Consider the following 18,066-nt stretch of genomic DNA (forward strand, 5'->3'; position numbering starts at 1 on the left):
AGATGTTGATATAATTTAAAACAACATAAAAAGCAGCAGAACTTTATTCTTGTTATCTGAAAAAGAAAGGTTACTTTTTTTTCTTGCTATTTACTCACTTATTTGAATTACTGTTAACTATTGAATAGTTGCTGAAAAGAGAAAGTTCAGCAACTCTAGTGTATGTATACATTTGCACCTATGTAATGAGACCTTTGTCAATGTAACATTTATTCTTCTCAGTGCTGACAGTAGAGTAAAATTATGGGATGTGAGAAGAGCATCAGGATGTTTAATTACTCTTGATCAGCATAATGGAGAAAAGTCACAAGCTGTTGAATCAGGTAAGGAAGAATGCATTAATAAAGAAATACAGCTGGGCGCAGTGGCTCACGCCTGTAATCCTAACACTTTGGGAGGCTGAGGTGGGTGGATCACCTGAGGTCAGGAGTTCAAGACCAGCCTGGCCATCATGGTGAAACCCCATCTTAAAAAAAAAAAAGAAAAGAAAAAGAAATACAACAATGATAGTTTTTTTTACATTGAAAAATTTTAATTGAAGCCAAATAATAAATGCATATTGACAAATTGCAAACTTTATGATTTTTTAAAAGGCATTCATCATATATCACTTTCTTAATTTATGTAAACTAAATTATGATTCTCTTTCTTTAAGATATAAATAAAAATGGCACTTTCATTTGGCCCTAAATTTTCAAAAGTAGAAACTTTTCTGAATTAACTTGCTTTACTTATTTTGCTTTTGCTCCATTGAGGCCAACTATACAAATTCAATGCCATTTAAAAAATCACAATAAATTACAGAAAGAGTAACATTTTGTGGCCATTGTATTAACATAAAATTGTGTTAAATGTGACTCAGCTGTAATCCATGTGACAAAGTACCTAAATTGCATTTTTACAGTAGAATTTAATTTCTATGTAGAAATTTTGATTTAGAATTAATTCTGGACCAGATATGTATTAGAATGAACTATATAAAACCTATGTTTGTTTTATATAGTTTTTTTAAAAACTACATAAAATTTCATAGGTTTTATATAGTTTTATATGAAATATATTAAAATGTATATAGTTTTTTTAAAAACTATATAAAACATGTTTTATATGTTTTTAAATTAATTAGCCTATTTTAGAATTATGCTTTCTCAAACATGTTAATTTTGAAAGTGATACATATTTTGAGACTACAACAGTCATCCTTTTCCTTTTAAGGTTTTCTTTTTTTGGAAAACACCAGAATTACTAATTTTAATAGCCCATTGAATGATTTTTAGGTTAGCAATAAAAATATTATATAAGAGAAATGAAAGGTATTTCATTTCAAATTTTAGTATTAAGCTACACACTTAATTGAATTTGATGGCACAACTTCCTCGCTGGAAAAAAATAAGTATGGCTGGTAGAATTTTTTTCCCTTTTTTTGTTTTCTTCTATTTTTATGCTTCTCATTTATATTGCTTATCCTATTCAAATAATCTGAAGGGTTGGTTAATTTTAAGTATAATACACTTACATTCTTTAAGTAACTCAAGTTGTTGTCCTTTAATATGTTTAAATAATTATATCATCAAACATTAAATATGTTCTGAATACAAGAACAGATAAACTGAGCTATATTTTTCATTGCAGCAAACACTGCTCATAATGGGAAAGTTAATGGCTTATGTTTTACAAGTGATGGGCTTCACCTTCTCACTGTTGGTACAGATAATCGAATGAGACTCTGGAATAGTTCCAATGGAGAAAACACACTTGTAAGAGATTTTTAAGTATATTTTTGGGTATAAATTAAAGAAATGGATCTGTAACACACACTTGATGTTTTTCTGTATATTTAGCTCATTTCTTCCCTTTGAATCACAGCTCTTTTTAAAAATGTGTTTCTACTATGTGAACTAGTAATTACCAACTCAAGACAACCCACCCCTACCCACCACCTACCACATTCCCCTTACTTAGCAGAAAATCACTGTTCCATTGAGCTACTCTGTTCTTAATGGCAGTGCAAAGTATAGTAGAGAAGAATAAAAGACTGAGAACTACTGATATAAATTAAACATATGAAGCTAATTAATGAAATTTTATATAGGTTAAGTATCCCTAATCTGAACATCTGAAATATGAAATGTTCCAAAATCTGAAACTTTCTGAGTGCTAGCATGACACCCAAAGGAAATGCTCATTGGAGCAGTTCAGATTCTGAATATTCAGATTAGGGATGTTCAGCCAGTAATGCAAATATTCCAAAATCCAAAATACTTCTAGTCCCAATCATTTTGGATGGAGATACTCAACCTGTACTATATATGACTTGTAAACAAAATTCACAATGAATTTTATAGTATTAGAACATGTAGTACTTTATTTAATACTACTGAAATCAATATATTTGGAAAGTACATTCTTATGTGGCAATTAATTTCTAGTACTTGTTTTGATGGTATGCCTATGGTTTATTAATTTTCAGAATAAACTACCAAAAGCTTATAATTTGGTGATAATAATAATAGCTAATATTTATTGAGGGATACTGTGCTAATAATAATTAGCCTTTAATTTGGCAGGCAGTATTAGACAGCAGTGGGCAAAACATGGAAACGCCCTGTCCTCATGGAGCTTACATTTCAGCAAGAGGATAAAAGGCATTAATTAATGGACAATCACATAAGGCAGTCAGAGTAGGCTTCACTGAGGTGACACTTGGCCTGAAGGAAATTGGGAAGTGGCTCATCAGTTGTTTTCTGGGGGACAGCATTGTAGTCAGAGAAAGAAATAAAGTACAATTGACCCTGAGGCAAGAACTTGCTAAGGATATGCAAGGAAGAGCTAAGAGGCTGTTGTGTTGGAATATGAAGAGAATAACAGATGAGGAACAGAAGGAACTAGGGTACCAGAGCACATAGGCCCTGCAGGCCTTTGTAATGGCTCAGGGTTTTCTCTGGGTGAGATGGAAAGCCACTAAAGGCTTGTCAGTGGAAAAGTGACAGGATCACTCTAGAAAAGTAGCTGAGCATGTGTGTCAAATTTAATGTGAAGAATATAAATGGTACTGAATGTATATATAAATTGTTCATGTGGTTCTATTCCATTTTTCTTTCCTTCTTGAAGGTGAGTCTCATGCCCTTTGGATTTTTTCTAGTAAGGCCATATCTAAAATAGTGTATAGAAAATGGATAATACCTTTTACAGTGGATCAAAGTAAAAGTAACTCATATATAGATTACTAGGGTATCCTAGCAACTGACCTACATAGAATACTTACAGGAATTTGGGGCATTGATACCAGAATAAACAGACAGAACCAGTTCTGCCATTTAGTAACTTCTTTTTTTCATTTTAAAGTTGACAGATGAAATGGTACATATTTATCATATACAGCATGATGTTTTGGAGTAAATAGAATGCATACATTGCAGAATGATTAAATCTAGCTAATTAACAAATGTATTATCTCATAGTTATTTTTGCAATAAGAAAACATCCACTCTTTTTGCATTTTTCAATAACACAGTATATCATAATCAACTGTAGTCACCATGCTGAATAATAGATCTCTTCCTCCTATCTACCTGTAATTATGAATCCTTTGACCAACATCTCCCCGAACTCCCTTTCTGCTAACCACCCCAGCCTCTGGTAACCACCATTCTACTCTGCTTCTAAGAGATCAACTTTTTCAGATTCCATATATGAGCAAAATCATGGAGTATCCATCTTTCTGTGCCTAGCTGATTTCACTTACCATCATGTCCTCCAGGTTCATCCCTGTTGTTGCAAATCACAAGATTTTCTTCTTTTTTATGGCTGAATAGTATTCCATTGTGTATATATACTACATATTCTTTGTCCATTCATCCACTGATGCATGCTTAAATTGATTCCATATCTTGTGAATAATACTGCAGTGAACATGGGAGTGCAGATATCTCTTTGACACACTGATTTCATATTGTTTTGATATAAACCCAGTAGTAGGATTGCTGGATCATGTGGGAGTTCTATTTTTAATTTTTTGAAGAATCTCTATACTGTTTTCCATATGGCTGTTCTAATTTACATTCTCACCAACAATGTGCAAGAGCACCCTTTTCTCCACATCCCCTCTAACCCTTATTACCTTTATCATAGAGATAATAGCCATTATAACAGGTGTGTCTCACTGCGGTTTGATTTATATTTCCTTGATGATTATTGTTACTGAACTTTTTTTGTATACCTCTTTTGGCCTTATGTAATTCTTATTTTGAGAAATGTCTTTTCAGGTATTTTGCCCATTTTTTAATAGGGCTATTTATTTTCCTGCTCTTGACTTGTTTGAGTTCCTTATATAGTTTGGATATTAACCAAATATATATGGTTTGCAAATATTTTCCCCTATTCTGTATGTTGCCTCTTCACTCTGAGGCTTATGTCCTTTACTGTGCAGACGCTTTTGAGGTTAATGTAATCCCATTAGTCTATGTTTGCTTTTGTTGCCTGTGCTTTTGAGGTCATATCCAAAAAGCCATTGCCCAGACTAATGTCATGGGGCTTCTCTCTTGTATTTTTCTAGTAGTTTTTTAGTTTCAGGTTTTATATGTAAGTCTTTAATCCATTTTGAGTTGATTTTTTTTAATATGGTGAGAGAGAAGATTTACTTTCATGCTTCCGCATTTGTAGGTCCAGTTTTCTCAATACCGTTTATTAAAGAGATTATCCTTTTCCTATGTGTGTTTGTGGCATTGTTGTCAAAAATCAGTTGGCTGTTAAATGGATGGATTTATTTTTAGGTTCTATTCCGTTCCATTGATCTGTGTGTCTGTTTTAATGCCACTATGATGCTGTTTCAGTTACTGTAGCTTTGTAGTCTATTTTCAAGTCATATCTCAGCTAAAGTATGATGCCTCTAGCTTTGTTCTTTTTTCTCAAGATTGCTTTGGCTATTCAAGGTCTTTCGTGGTTCCACATGAACATTAGGATTTTTTTTTTCTTTTTCTGTAAAGAATGTCATTGATATTTTGGTAGTGATTGCATTGCATTGAATCTATAGATTGCTTTTGGTAGTATGGACATTTTAACAGTGTTAATTCTTAAAATCCATGAACACAGATGTATTCCTGTTTATTTGTGTGGTTTTTTTAATTTTTTTTTTTTTTTTTTTTTGAGATGGAGTTTTGCTCTTGTTGCCCAGGCTGGAGTGCAACGGCATGATCTCGGCTCACTGAAACCTCTGCCTCCCAGGTTAAAGCGATTCTCCTACCTCCCCTTTTCGAGTAGCTCAGATTATAGGTGCCCATCACCATGTCCAGCTAATTTTTTGTATTTTTAGTCGAGATAGGGTTTCACTATGTTGGTCAGGCTGGTCTCAAACTCCTGACCTCAGGCAGTCCACCCACCTCCGCCTCCCAAAGTGCTGGGATTACAGGCATGAGCCACTGTGCCTGGCTAGTAATTTTTTTTTTTAATAGCTATTGTAAGTGGAATTATGTTCTTGACTTCTTTTTCAGATTAGTTTGTTGTCAGTGTATAGAAACACTACTGGTGTTTGTATATTGATTTTTGTATTCTGCAACTTTACTGCATTTGTTTACTAGTTCTAATAAATTTTGGCTGGAGTCTTCAGGGTGTTCTATAAGATTATGTTATCTGCAAATAGGGACAGTTTAACTTCTTTCTTACCAATTTGGATGTCTTTTCTTTCTCTTGACTAATTGTTCTTGTTGGGACTTCTAGTACTATGTTGAATAGAAGTAGTAAGAGTGGGCATCCTTTCTTATGTCAGACTTAGAGGAAAAGCTTTTTATTTTTCCCCATCCGTGTGATGTTAGCTTTACTGTGTTTAGGTACATTCATTCTATACCTAATTTGATGAGAGTTTTATCATGAAGGGATTTTGAATTTTGACAAATGCTTTTTACATGTCTGTTGAAGTGATCATGTGCTTTTTATCCTTCATTTTGGTAATGTGATACTGTATCACATCTGTTGATTTGCACATGTTGAACAATCCTTGCATCCCTGGGATGAATCCTACTTTACCATGGTGAGTAATCTTTTTAATAAGTTGTTGGAGTAAATTTGCTAATATTTTGTTGAGGATATTTACATCTGTGTTCATTAGGAATGTCAGCCTGTAGTTTTCTTTTCTTTTTCTTGTTTTCTGAAATGGAGTTTGCTCTTATTGTTCAGGCTGGAATGCAGTGGCACAGTCTTAGCTCACTGCAACCTCCACCTCCCAGGTTTAAGTGATTCTCTTACATCAGCCTCTTAAGTAGCCAGGATTACAGGCATGCACCACCACACCCAGATTTCTTTTTACTTTTGTATTTTTAGTAGAGATGGGGGTTTCACCACGTTGGTCAGCCTGGTCTTGAACTCCTGACCTCAAGTGATCTGCTCACTTTGGCCTCCCAAAGTGCTGGGATTACAGGCATAAACTACTGCACCTGGCCTGTAGTTTTCTTTTTTGCTGTTATTCCTGTGTCGTCTTGGTATCAGGGTAATGCTATCCTTGTAGAATGACTTTGGAGTATTGCCTCTTCAGACTTTTGGAAGAATATGAAAGACTCTGAAAGAATTGGTATTAATTCTTCTTTAAAGTTTAGTAGAATTCATCGGTGAAGCCACTTGGCTCTGGACTTTTCTTCGATGGCAGACTCTTTATTTGTGATTCAATATCCTTACTTATTAGCCTGCTCAGATTTTTTTGTTTCTTCATAATTCTGTTTATTTCTTCTAGGTTATCCAATTTGTTGGTATGGTATTGTTCATAATAGCCTCTTATGATCCTTTGTATATCTGAAGTATATCTGGTATCAGTTATAATGTCTCCTTTTTATCTCTGATTTTGTCTGCTCTTTTTTCTTTTTAGTTAGTCTAACTAAAGATTTGTCAATTTTGTTTCTCTTTTCAAAAAACAACTCTTAATTTCCTTCATCTTTTATATTATTTGTCTAGTCTGTATTTTATTTATTTCTGTTCTGATATTTGTTATTTCCTTTCTTCTACTAATTTTGGGTTTACTTTGCTCCTGTTTTTCTAGTTCCTTGAGATAACAACATTAGGTTGTTTGTTTGAGGCCTTTTTGTTTTCATATAGACATCTATTGCTATACACTTCCCTCTTAGAACTGCTTTTGCTGTATCTCATAGGTTTTGGTAGTTATGTTTCTGTTTTTATTTGTCAATAAATTTTTAAATTTCTCTTTTGATTTCTCCATTAACCCATTGCTTCTTCAAGAGCATGTTAATTTCCATGTACTTATGAATTTTTCAAATTTATTGCTGTTACTGATTTCTGGTTTAATATCATTGTAGTTTGAGAAGATACTTGATACTATTTCCATCTTCTTAAATTTGTTAAGCTGTGTTTTATGGCTTAACATATGATCGATCCTAGAGAATGTTTTATAGTCAGTTAAGAAGAATGTCTATCTTCAGCTGTTGGATGGAATGTTCTGTATGTCCATTAGGTACATTTGGTCTGGAGTACAGCTTAAATCTTATGTGTCTTTGTAGATTTTATATGTCAGAGTGATCTATCCATTGCCAAAAGTGGGGTGTTGAAGTCTCCTGTTATTGTATTACAGTCTATCTCTGCCTTCAGATCTATTCATATTTGCTTTATATATTTAAGTGCTCCAATATAGGAAGCATATGTATTTACAATTGTTATATCTTCTTGCTGAGTTGATGAGTTGATCTTTTTATCATTATGTAATGACCTTCTGTGTCTCTTTTTACCATTTTGACTTAAAGTCTGTTTTATCTTGTATAAGTATAGCTACTCCTGCTCTCTTGGTTTCCATTTGCATGGAATATATTTTTTTTCCTACCTTTACTTTCAATCTGTGTGTGCCCTTACAGGAAAAGTGAGTCTCTTGTAGGCAGCATAGACATTGGTCTTGTTTTCTTATCTGTTAGCCATTCTGTGTCTTTTGATTGAAGAATTTTATTTGTATTCAAGTTAATTACTGATAGGCAGGGAGTTACTGGTACCATTTTGTTCATTGTTTCTTAGTTTTTTTTATATCTTTTCTTCTTCTCTTACTGTCTTCCTTTGTGGTTAAATGATTTTCTCTAATAGTATGTTTCTATTCCTTGTTTTTTTTTTTTTTTTTAGTGAATCTCTCATAGGTTTCTGCTTTGTAGTTACAACAAGGCTTATAAAAAAATCTTTTAACAGGTTATTTTAGGCTGATAACTTTACTTTGAATACACACACACACACACACACACACACACACACACTCTGCATTTAAACACCACTTTCCCCACCTCACATTTTCTATTTTGCGGTGTGACAATTTGCATCTTCTAATACTGCATATCTCACAACAAATTATTATAGTGATTATTATTTTTAATAGTTTTGTCTTTTAACCTTTTTGCTAAAGATAATGTTATTTACACACCATCATTACAGTATTAGATTATTCTGAATTTGACTGTGTACTTTTACTAGTAAGCTTAATACTTTCAGATGTTTTTGTGTTATGTATTAGGATCCTTTTCTTTCATCTTTAACTTCCTTAGCATTTCTTGTAAGACAGGTCTGGTCGTGATGAACTCCCTCAGCTGTTTGTCTGGAAGTCTTACCTCTCCTTCATTTCTGAAGAACAGCTTTTCTTGATACAGAATTCTTGGTTGGCAGGGTTTTTTTTCTTCTAACAATTTAAATATATCATCCTACTATCTCCTTGCCTTTAAGGTTTCTTCTGAGAAGTATGCAGCTAAGTGTATTGGAACTCCATTATATGTTATTTGCTTCTTTTCTTTTGCTGCTTTCAGGATTCTCTCTTTGTCTTTAATCTTTATTTGCATTAAATATGATAAGATACCTTTGACCTTCTTATACTTAAATATTTGTATCTTTCTCCCAGTTTGGAAAGTTTTCTGCTATTATTTCTTTAAATAATCTTTCTATCCCCTTTATCATCCTCTATTCCATCTATTCCCAATAACACATATATTTCCTCTTTTGATGCTGTCCCTGAAGTCCGGTAAGTTTTTGTTTCTTTTCATTATTTTTTCTCTTTTACCTGTCTTCAAGTACACAGATTCTTTCTTCAGTTTATTCAGTTCTTCTGTTGATGCTCTGTATTGCAGTTTTCATTTTGTTCACTGTGTTTTCTGGCTCCAAGATTTCCTTTGATTTTTAAAAAATTAATTATTTTAATTTTTTTATTAAATTTATCATTCTAGTCACTGTTTTCTTCATTTCATTGAATGGCTTCTATCTATCTATCTATCTATATATATATACACACATATATATGTATTATATATATGTGTGTATTTGTGTGTGTATATATCTATATATTTTTTAAGTTTCTTGAGCTTCCTTAAGACAGCTATTTTGAATACTTTATTAGACCATTCCTGTATTTCATCTCTTTGGGGCCAGTTATTGGCTCCTTATTTTGTCTTTTGATGACATTATGTTTCCCAGATTGCTCTTTGTCCTTGTAGTTGTTCATTAATGCCTGCACATTAAAGAAGTAGATACTTACTTCAGTCTTTCCAGTCTGGCTTTGTCTGGGAACATCCTTCAACAGTAAGCCTATCCTGAGATTCTGGGCTGTTCATCTGGTGTCATCTCTAAGCCCTTGACAATGGTAGCACTATAGGGTGCCCTATGCCCAGGACTACCATGGCTTGGCACAGTGCTGGGGCACAGCTAAAACCCATGGCCACTGAGGCTATCCTGTCACTGGAGTGTCCTTGAAGCGGGCAGTTGGTGAGACTGGCCTGTTAATATGGGCTATTTGGAGACCAAGGCCATTATAGTTGGCCTGTGGTGACGCAGTCCACAACTTGAGTCCATTTCACAGGGAATACTGGTTCCCACGTGGCACCAGGGTGGGTCTAGGATTCAGTCCGTGCATACTGGCCTAGAGTCAGGGGCCATGAGGCTCTACCAATTATTGCTGGGTTTTATTGTGGTAGGCATGGCATTGGGGTCCCAGACAAAGTCCTATGCTTACTTACCTCTGTTTCCCCCAGTGGATAGTACCACTGTCCATGCTGTGCTGCCTGGAGTTGGGGAAGGGGTAATGCAGGTAATGTAAAACCGTCCTTCCTACCTCTTTCAGTGCATCTTATTATGCTATAGTCAGGTACTATAATCTGTCATCTGGTTTCATCAGCTCTTGTGAAGGTATTTTTATGTGTGGATAGTTCAAATTGATGTTTCTGCAGGGGGGGCTATCACTGGAGAGTTCTTTTCCACCCTCTTGCTCTTTTCTCCTTCCATTTAGTAACTGAAAGCATTAGTCAGTTACTTAAGGTGACATCATGAAAGAATTGTCAGGGTTTCTGTGTTCTCATTTTGTAAATTGGGAATATCGTCTACCTAAAATTCAGTTGTAAGGCTAAAATAGAAGTAAATAAAGAGTATTACCTGCTAAATAATAGGCATAGCATAAATGGTAACTGTTTTTATTGTATATTGTTGCATTAGTAATAGTATCTTTAAGTTTCTTAAAAAGTATAACTATACACTTCTAATATATGTATAGTTATTTCTAAATTATATGCAAATTTTGTTGTGAGTCAATATGTTTAATAAAATCTCTTAATTTTTGCATAAAATCACATTTTTTTCTTTATACTTTGCAAACTCCCATACGTACGTTAACCACCCTCTGGAGACCATTGCTATAGAGTACAGAACAAGTACCTACTGGGGAACTTCACAAAGTAACAGGTTTGGGCACAAGAAAAGAAGAAAAAGCTTCATTTTTTGAACCCACAAGTGATTTGATAATAACATTGCTTTAGAAAGATTAATATCACATTAAGTTGCAGGATGGATTGGCAGAGAAAAGTCTAAAATTTGAAAAGTAGGTAGTCTGGTGTTTACTATTTTAGTTACTAGTGTTATCAGTCACTCTTTGAGTCTATTTTTATTCTTTCCTGTTCCTCATCCCATTATTAAATTAGTTTCAAGTCCTGTTAATTCTTCCTCCTTAATATTTTTTATCTGTCATCCATTCCAGATAACTGTTGGGTTATCTATTTAATTACAATAACATTCTTCTAACTTTTCGCAATTCACATCCCAGTGGAAATTTCTCAGTAGTTCCCCAGTATTTTCAGGTTATTAAAACTGAATGCCTTTGTCTTCTGAGTACAAGACTTTCCTAAGCAGTGCCTTCTAGAGTACTAGCTTTATGTCTTACTACTTTGCCATTTTTTCCCCTGACTTTGGACTACTTAGCAGTCTTTAAATATACCATGTTCTCTCATCCTTTCATTCTGCTGCATAGACTGTTACCTTTGCTTTAGCATACCCTTCTTCTTCTTCCTGTCCTAGTGGCTTCTCAGCTTTCAAGACTCTTCTCTCTTTAATTCCTCCAGTCTAGCTTAGATGCTCCTAGAATATCCTGTGCTCTCTTGTATTTTAATGTATTATGATGATCACTTCACGGAATGAAAGAAAAGTCATTTACAAAAATATGGCACAGTGGTTTTTGATTGATGTAGTGTAAGTTCAGTTATTCACTAGCCAAGAGATCTTGATCAAATTATTTAGCTTTTCTAAGTGTTTTCTTTTTGTGTAGTAATGCCTACCTCATTATATTTATATTGTGCTGAGGATATGGAATAACACGTACAACACTTAGCACATTATCTAATACAGCAAATGTTGACTTCAGTAAATGCTATGTGTCAGTATTACTAATTATTATGCTGATACTTGTTTGACATTAAAATGAGCTGCCTTGTGATGCAGTCTCTGCATCAACCTAGGTATTCACTTAGTGACTTGATATGTATCTTTCCTGGGGCAACAAAAGGTACACATGTTAATATAAGGGAATCGGATTTGCCATCATCCTATTTCAAGTCTACAAAATTTTCTTCCCCTATCAAAATCTTTTCGAAGCCTGCCTTAAATACCACCTTTAAGATATCATATCCTAAAGTAGCCTGTTCCTCAATACTTTCATAACAATGTTTAACACGCCACTTACTACCTACCACTTTTTATGACTAGCAATTTATGTTCATAAAATGGGATTTTTAGATCACCTAGCACAGTGTGTGACATAGTAAGCACTTAGTAAATGGCACAACCCTTCCTTCCTTAATCTGTTATTTGAACTTCATTCTATAGGCATTGGAAAAATTTTGATGGTTTTTGAGCCCACAAATGATTTGATCACAGTGTTGCTTTAGAAATATTAATGTGACATTAAGTTGCAGGATGGATTAGAGGAGGAAACCCTAAGGACAAGACAAAAGCTAATTCACTGGTTCAGTATTCACACCTTATTCAACACTTTCCAGTTCATATTTGGAAAGGAATGTGGTATAGCAGAAAGAACATAGATTTTCTAGCTAAGTGTCCTGATAAACAAATGTGAATGAGGCCATCACAGTCTAGCAGTTTATAATTTTTCCAGCATGACCAGTGAAATACTAGTTGAAAAGTGTTTTGTATTTTTTCTTCGTTACCCCACCCCCATATCATTGTGCAATTTGTTGCACATGTAGGATCAAAAGACACAAATGAGGGAATGTTATACTTTTAAACATGTATAGGAATTAATCTAGGAATTTACTGATACCTTTGTGTTCCAGGTACTCTCATATGGATTATTTCATTTGCTTTTTCACAATAAATAATTCTATGAGTAAATGATGTTATTTCCATTTAACAGATAAGAAGAATGAAACAAAGTGGTTAAATCATTATTCATAAGGGGCAAAAAAAAAAAAAGATGAGCAAGTCTGCTGAATAGAAGTTTAATATTTAATCCACGATACTGCTGCTGCCATGAGGTAGCTAAATGCATGTACCCATTTCTGGCACAAGTAAGCCAAGTGTATTATCCATAGATTATTGGCATATATCCATTTTGACTTCAATGTTTTTATTTGAAACATACACACTCCCATCTAACCTTTAGGAAAAAAAATCCCTTCATTTTTGTTTAGAGACGGAGTCTTTCTTTATTGCCTAGGCTGGAGTACAGTGGCAAGATCTCGGCTCACTGCAACCTCCGCCTCCCAAGTGCAAGCGATTCTTCTGTCTCAGCCTTCTGAGTAGCTGGGACTAGAGGCACCCACCACTACTCCCAGCTAAGTTTTTTTGTATTTTTAGTAAAGACGGGTTTTCACCGTATTGGCCAGGCTGGTCTTGAACTCCTGACCTTGTGATCTGCCCTCCTTTGCCTCCCAAAGTGCTGGGATCATAGGCATGAGCCACCATGCCCAACTGACAAATCAATATTTAAACTTCAGAATTAACCATGACAGCAGTTGATTTTGTTGATATGCATGATCATGATTATGATTCCCAAATGATTAGTTACTGGTTTTATACTTACCCCAAGCTTATAAAAATTATCATCAGGAAGTAAACCCATCAACTTATTTAGCCCAAAGCTTCTCAGACTTGCATGAGCATACAGATTACCTAGGTATCTTGTTAAAATGAAAATTATTTTTGGTAGGATTGAGGGTGGGGCCTGGAAGTCTGCATATCTAACTGCTTCAGGTGATGCTCACGCAGCTGAGCTTGCACACTACACCTTTGGAGTAAAAGCACAGAATTTTAATTTTTGTCCCAAATACATAATGATTTATGTAAAGGTAAAACTATAGTGTACAAACTATTTGTGGTCTGTGCTTTTTTACACTTAGCCTTTTCCCCTGTTTTCTGCATAATTTTTATAATTATGATTTATATAAATCATAAAGGTAATATGACATTACTAGGAATATACATCTATTCTCAGTTATTTCCCCATTCTAAATAACGCTGGATTGATTTCCTCTGGGCATATAGTTTTTGCTATTTAATTATCTCCTTAAGATAAATTCCCAGGGCAATTACCAGGTCAACGGGTAAGAATATCTTTGCTGTTTAATGCGCAAAGTTTTGCAAGATGAAAAGAGTTCTAGAGATGGATAGTGATGACAGTTGCACAACAACATGAATGTACTTAATACAAATGAGTACCATTAAAAATGGTTATGATGGAAAATTTCATGTGTATTTTACCACAATGAAAAAATTTTTAACTATAAAGAGAAGGGAGAAGCCCCGCCCCCTCGCAGAGACCACACAGTGGGCAGAGTCAGGCGCCGCCAGGTTAGCAACCGGAAGTCAGAAGTCCGGAGCAGCGCAAGAGCATCTGTTACCCTCTCTTCTCAGATACCCACCAGAAGTGTTGGAAGAGAGCAGGCAGATTTGAACCTATCTGCTTTCAAGCTGGTCATCATGATGAAACTTGGAAACAAAAGTGAAAAGCCAGGTAAAGAAGGTAAAGGCAGTAAGAAGCCTGCAAAACAAAATGGGAAGAAAGCAACCTCCAAAGTGCCCTCTGCTCCTCAGTTTGTTCACTCCAATGATCATGCCAATCTAGAGGCTGAACTGAAGTAGAGGGTTGAGAAAATGAGGGAGAAGCAGCAAGCTGCCTGGGAGCAACAAGACAGAACACAAGTCTATCAAGAGCTACTGTGAGAATATCCTAAGACGCCAGGAGTAGTTTGAGCATAAGGCTGGGATCCAGCATCAGGTCAGCTTTGGAGCTGAAAACCTCATGAGCGTTCCGGGAAACTATCGCCACCTTGGTGAGGTGCGCACCCACATCCATATTGGCATTGTGGGCCTTCTCAATGTTTGGAAGAGCAGCCTGATTTACAGCCTGAAGTGCAGCCATGCATGCAATGTGGGAGCCATTCCTGGGGTCATGAAATTCACACAGGAGATCTACCTGGACAAGTTCATCCTGCTGCTGGATGCTCCAGGCATTGTCCCAGGACCCAGCTCAGAGGTGGGCACAATCCTGCATGACTGCATCCACGTGCAGAGGCTGGCAGACCTCGTGACCCTGGTGGAGACGAACCTGCAGCACTGCAACCTGGAGTAGATTTCCAACTATTATTGCCTCTCTGGGTTCCAGACCACTGAGCACTTTCTGCCAACAGTTGCCCACCATTTGGGAGAGAAGAAGACAGGCTTATACAGTCAGGAGCAGGAAGCCAAAGCTGTCCTAGCTGACTGGGTGAGCAGGAAGATCAGCTTCTATAGACCACCACCACCCACTCACACTTCCCACCCATCTCAGTGCTGAGATCTTTAAGGATATGACCAAGGTCTTTGACATTGAGGATACCAAGCAGACCAATGAAGACACCATGGAATGCTTGGCCACTGGAGAATCTGATGAGCTGTTGAGTGACACAGACCTACTGGAAATGGAAATCAAGTCGCTCCATTCTCTGATGATGAAAATAGCAGATGCCATTGAAAATAAAACCACTGTATATAAGATTAGAGATTTCACTGGGTATTGCACCAATCCAAATCGTCATCAGATGGTGTGGGCCAAACTCAATGTAGACCACCACACTAAAAACAACCGTAGAGTGATGTCTGCCCAATGGACTGCTGCCCAGTACTGCAGGAGATCATGGAGATGGACCCTCTGCAACAGGGCCAGGCTCTGGCATCCTCCCTGAAGAATAAAAAGATGCAGAAACGGGCAGATAAAATCACCAGGGAGCTGTCTGATTCCCTGATGTCTGCCCTTGAACTCTCTGGCAATGCCGATGATAGTGTTGGTGACCAATTGACTGATCTCACTTTTCTTCTGCTCCAAGCACCAGTTCCAGTGGGATGGGGCATTACCAGTGAAATAGTTTGGTTCTCCCTGAAGCATCTGCATATTAGAAGAATCCTTCCCCAGCTATGTGTCTTTTCCACTCCAGTAAAAAGAGCCCCAAGAGGCTGGACCTGAAAAACCCAATACCCTTTATTTAACCTCTATTCTGTTTTATAACAGAAATAAAAGAAGCATCAACAGGAAAAAAAAAAAAAAGAGAGAGAGAGAGAGAATATACCCCCAAAAAAATATTACCCCCCAAAAAAATTATTTTCAAAAGAATTATATTGTTTTTTGGGGGGAGGGTAATGTTATTTTTTTCAATCCTTTTGAAAATATCAAATTTTTAATTTTTTCAATTTTCAGTCCTATTTTCAATCCTTTTGAAAAAGAAATACAAGTCTTTTCAAAAGCATGATACTGTTTTTTGCTGGTATTCTTTCTAAAAAAAATTTTGTGGGGGGAATTCTTTTGAAAAGAATGTTTTTTGAGGAATATTGTATACCCCTCAAAAAAATTATTTCTTTTGAAAAGAATGGTTGTGTTAATAAACCATTTGCCCTTTTAGAAAGAATCACCAAATTACACTGCCACCAACATGTTTGCCAGTATTTAATAGCTTATGTTTTTTAAAATTTTTTGCTCAATGGTCTAGAATGATTCTTCAAGGTTGCAGTCTGTATTTTACTTCTGTTAGATTGAAAGGTAAACATTTACCCTTGTGGTTTTTTACTATTTGTATTTCCTCTTATGTTAAATGTACATTCATGTCATTGGCCCTTGTTCTGTTGATGTTGAATGTTTTCCTTAAATTTAAAAAAGCCCTTTTTATAGCATAATATTTTTTAAGTATTTCTACTAGTCTTTGTTGTCTTTTAAATTCAGATTTAAGAGATGAGTAACTTTATTATTTTAATCCTACAGGTGAACTATGGAAAAGTTTGTAATAACAGTAAAAAAGGATTGAAATTCACTGTCTCCTGTGGCTGCAGTTCAGAATTTGTTTTTGTACCATATGGTAGCACCATTGCTGTTTATACAGTTTACTCAGGAGAACAGATAACTATGCTTAAGGGACATTATAAAAGTGTAGACTGCTGTGTATTTCAGTCAAGTTTCCAGGTAAGAATGATACAGGAATTTAAAATGTGCAGCTAGCTAGCTTGCCAGACCAGTTATATGTAAAAGAATAAATTGTGATTCCATTCTAAGGAGTTATACTTTTAATCCACATTTGAACTAGGATTTATAGCCTAGATTTCTAGATGGCATATAATATATGGATGAATCAGTATAATACTGTGCAACTTGATTGGCATAAATTCTCTTTCTTTTGCATATAACCTTCATTTATTTAGCAATTGAAAATCCCTGGTGAATTAAAATAATTTCTTGCAAACAATCTTTTGGGTAAGAAATGAAATATAGGCATTTAATCATAAAATAGAATTTGTATATGTTCATGTATGTGTGGATGATCTATTCTTCCTTATTTTCTATCAGTGGCTAATAAAGGGAGGTTTTGAAGTTAAGACAACCTATATAATTTCTTAAATACCCTGGCTTTTCTTTGTTTGTTTTACATGCAGACCTTTTCACATCACCAATGGAGCAGATTGTGTTTTTTTGAGAGAACACTGGCACAAATTTACTCATGCACTCCTTTAAATGAGTCTAACATTGCAAAATACTTGGTATTTTCCCTGTTTTTTAGGTAAAGAAAATAAAACTCGTGTAAGTTAAATACTGATAGAATGAAAATTATGGATTATTCGAGCTCAAGGAGACTATTACTTTGTGAATCTCCTATTCATTCATTCATTAATACTGATTGCCTAATTTGTGCCTGACACTGTGCTATAAGATATATAGACCTGATTTTTCAGCCAGTACATACTATTATGGCAATATTCAATATTTAAATACTTATATATCCTACTGGCTGGTAAACAGCTGGTACACCAAGCCCCCCAAGTGACCTCCAGCCTCAGCCCTTACCTGGGACCTATTAGACCTCACCTTACCCCAGCAACTAAAAGAGGACCTACAGGACCCTACTTCAACTCTATAGCCAGTATCTCTTCTTATTAGTCATTGTCCTAGTATACCAGTTGTTAAACATATTTAGTGTTCTGGGAGAAGAAAACTAAAGCACCAGAGAGGTGACATGACTTGCCCCTAACTTACAAGTAGTTATTGATAAGCCATGTATTGATATTCAAAGAAATTCTTAAAATACTGTATCTCTTTTCTTGTCCAAAATTACTTAGAGACACAGCCAAGATTTCACCCCAGGTACTCTGACAACAAATTATTTCTTTCTACCAAACTGGAGCTTCCTAATAGATGTGCCTAGAATGGATTAAAATCGTGCCAATGGCTGGGCACAATGGTTCACATCTGTAATCCCAGCACTTTGGGAGGCCAAAAGGATCACTTGAGCCCAGGAGTTCCAGACCAGCCTA

The 18,066-nt window shown here is 35.5% G+C and overlaps 1 protein-coding gene and 1 pseudogene across 3 annotated transcripts in view; both read left to right on the forward strand.

Moving 5' to 3' along the window:
- ERCC8 (ERCC excision repair 8, CSA ubiquitin ligase complex subunit) overlaps positions 1-18,066 on the forward strand; it is an 86,129-nt gene that overhangs the window by 44,476 nt on the left and 23,587 nt on the right. Inside the window, exons 8-10 of one of the 3 annotated variants that reach the window (XM_074385661.1) lie at positions 223-323; positions 1,633-1,757; positions 16,526-16,723. In XM_074385661.1, the coding sequence (XP_074241762.1) occupies positions 223-323; positions 1,633-1,757; positions 16,526-16,723 (424 nt within the window). Of the gene's footprint in view, positions 1-222; positions 324-1,632; positions 1,758-12,649; positions 14,501-16,525; positions 16,724-18,066 lie in introns of those variants that run through there. The other 2 variants (XM_074385675.1, XM_074385667.1) reach the window with 2 other exon arrangements.
- On the forward strand, positions 12,779-16,517 carry LOC104651042 (guanine nucleotide-binding protein-like 3-like protein pseudogene; annotated as a pseudogene).

This window comes from Saimiri boliviensis, chromosome 1 (assembly GCF_048565385.1).
Source record: "Saimiri boliviensis isolate mSaiBol1 chromosome 1, mSaiBol1.pri, whole genome shotgun sequence".
Lineage (NCBI taxonomy): Eukaryota > Metazoa > Chordata > Mammalia > Primates > Cebidae > Saimiri > Saimiri boliviensis.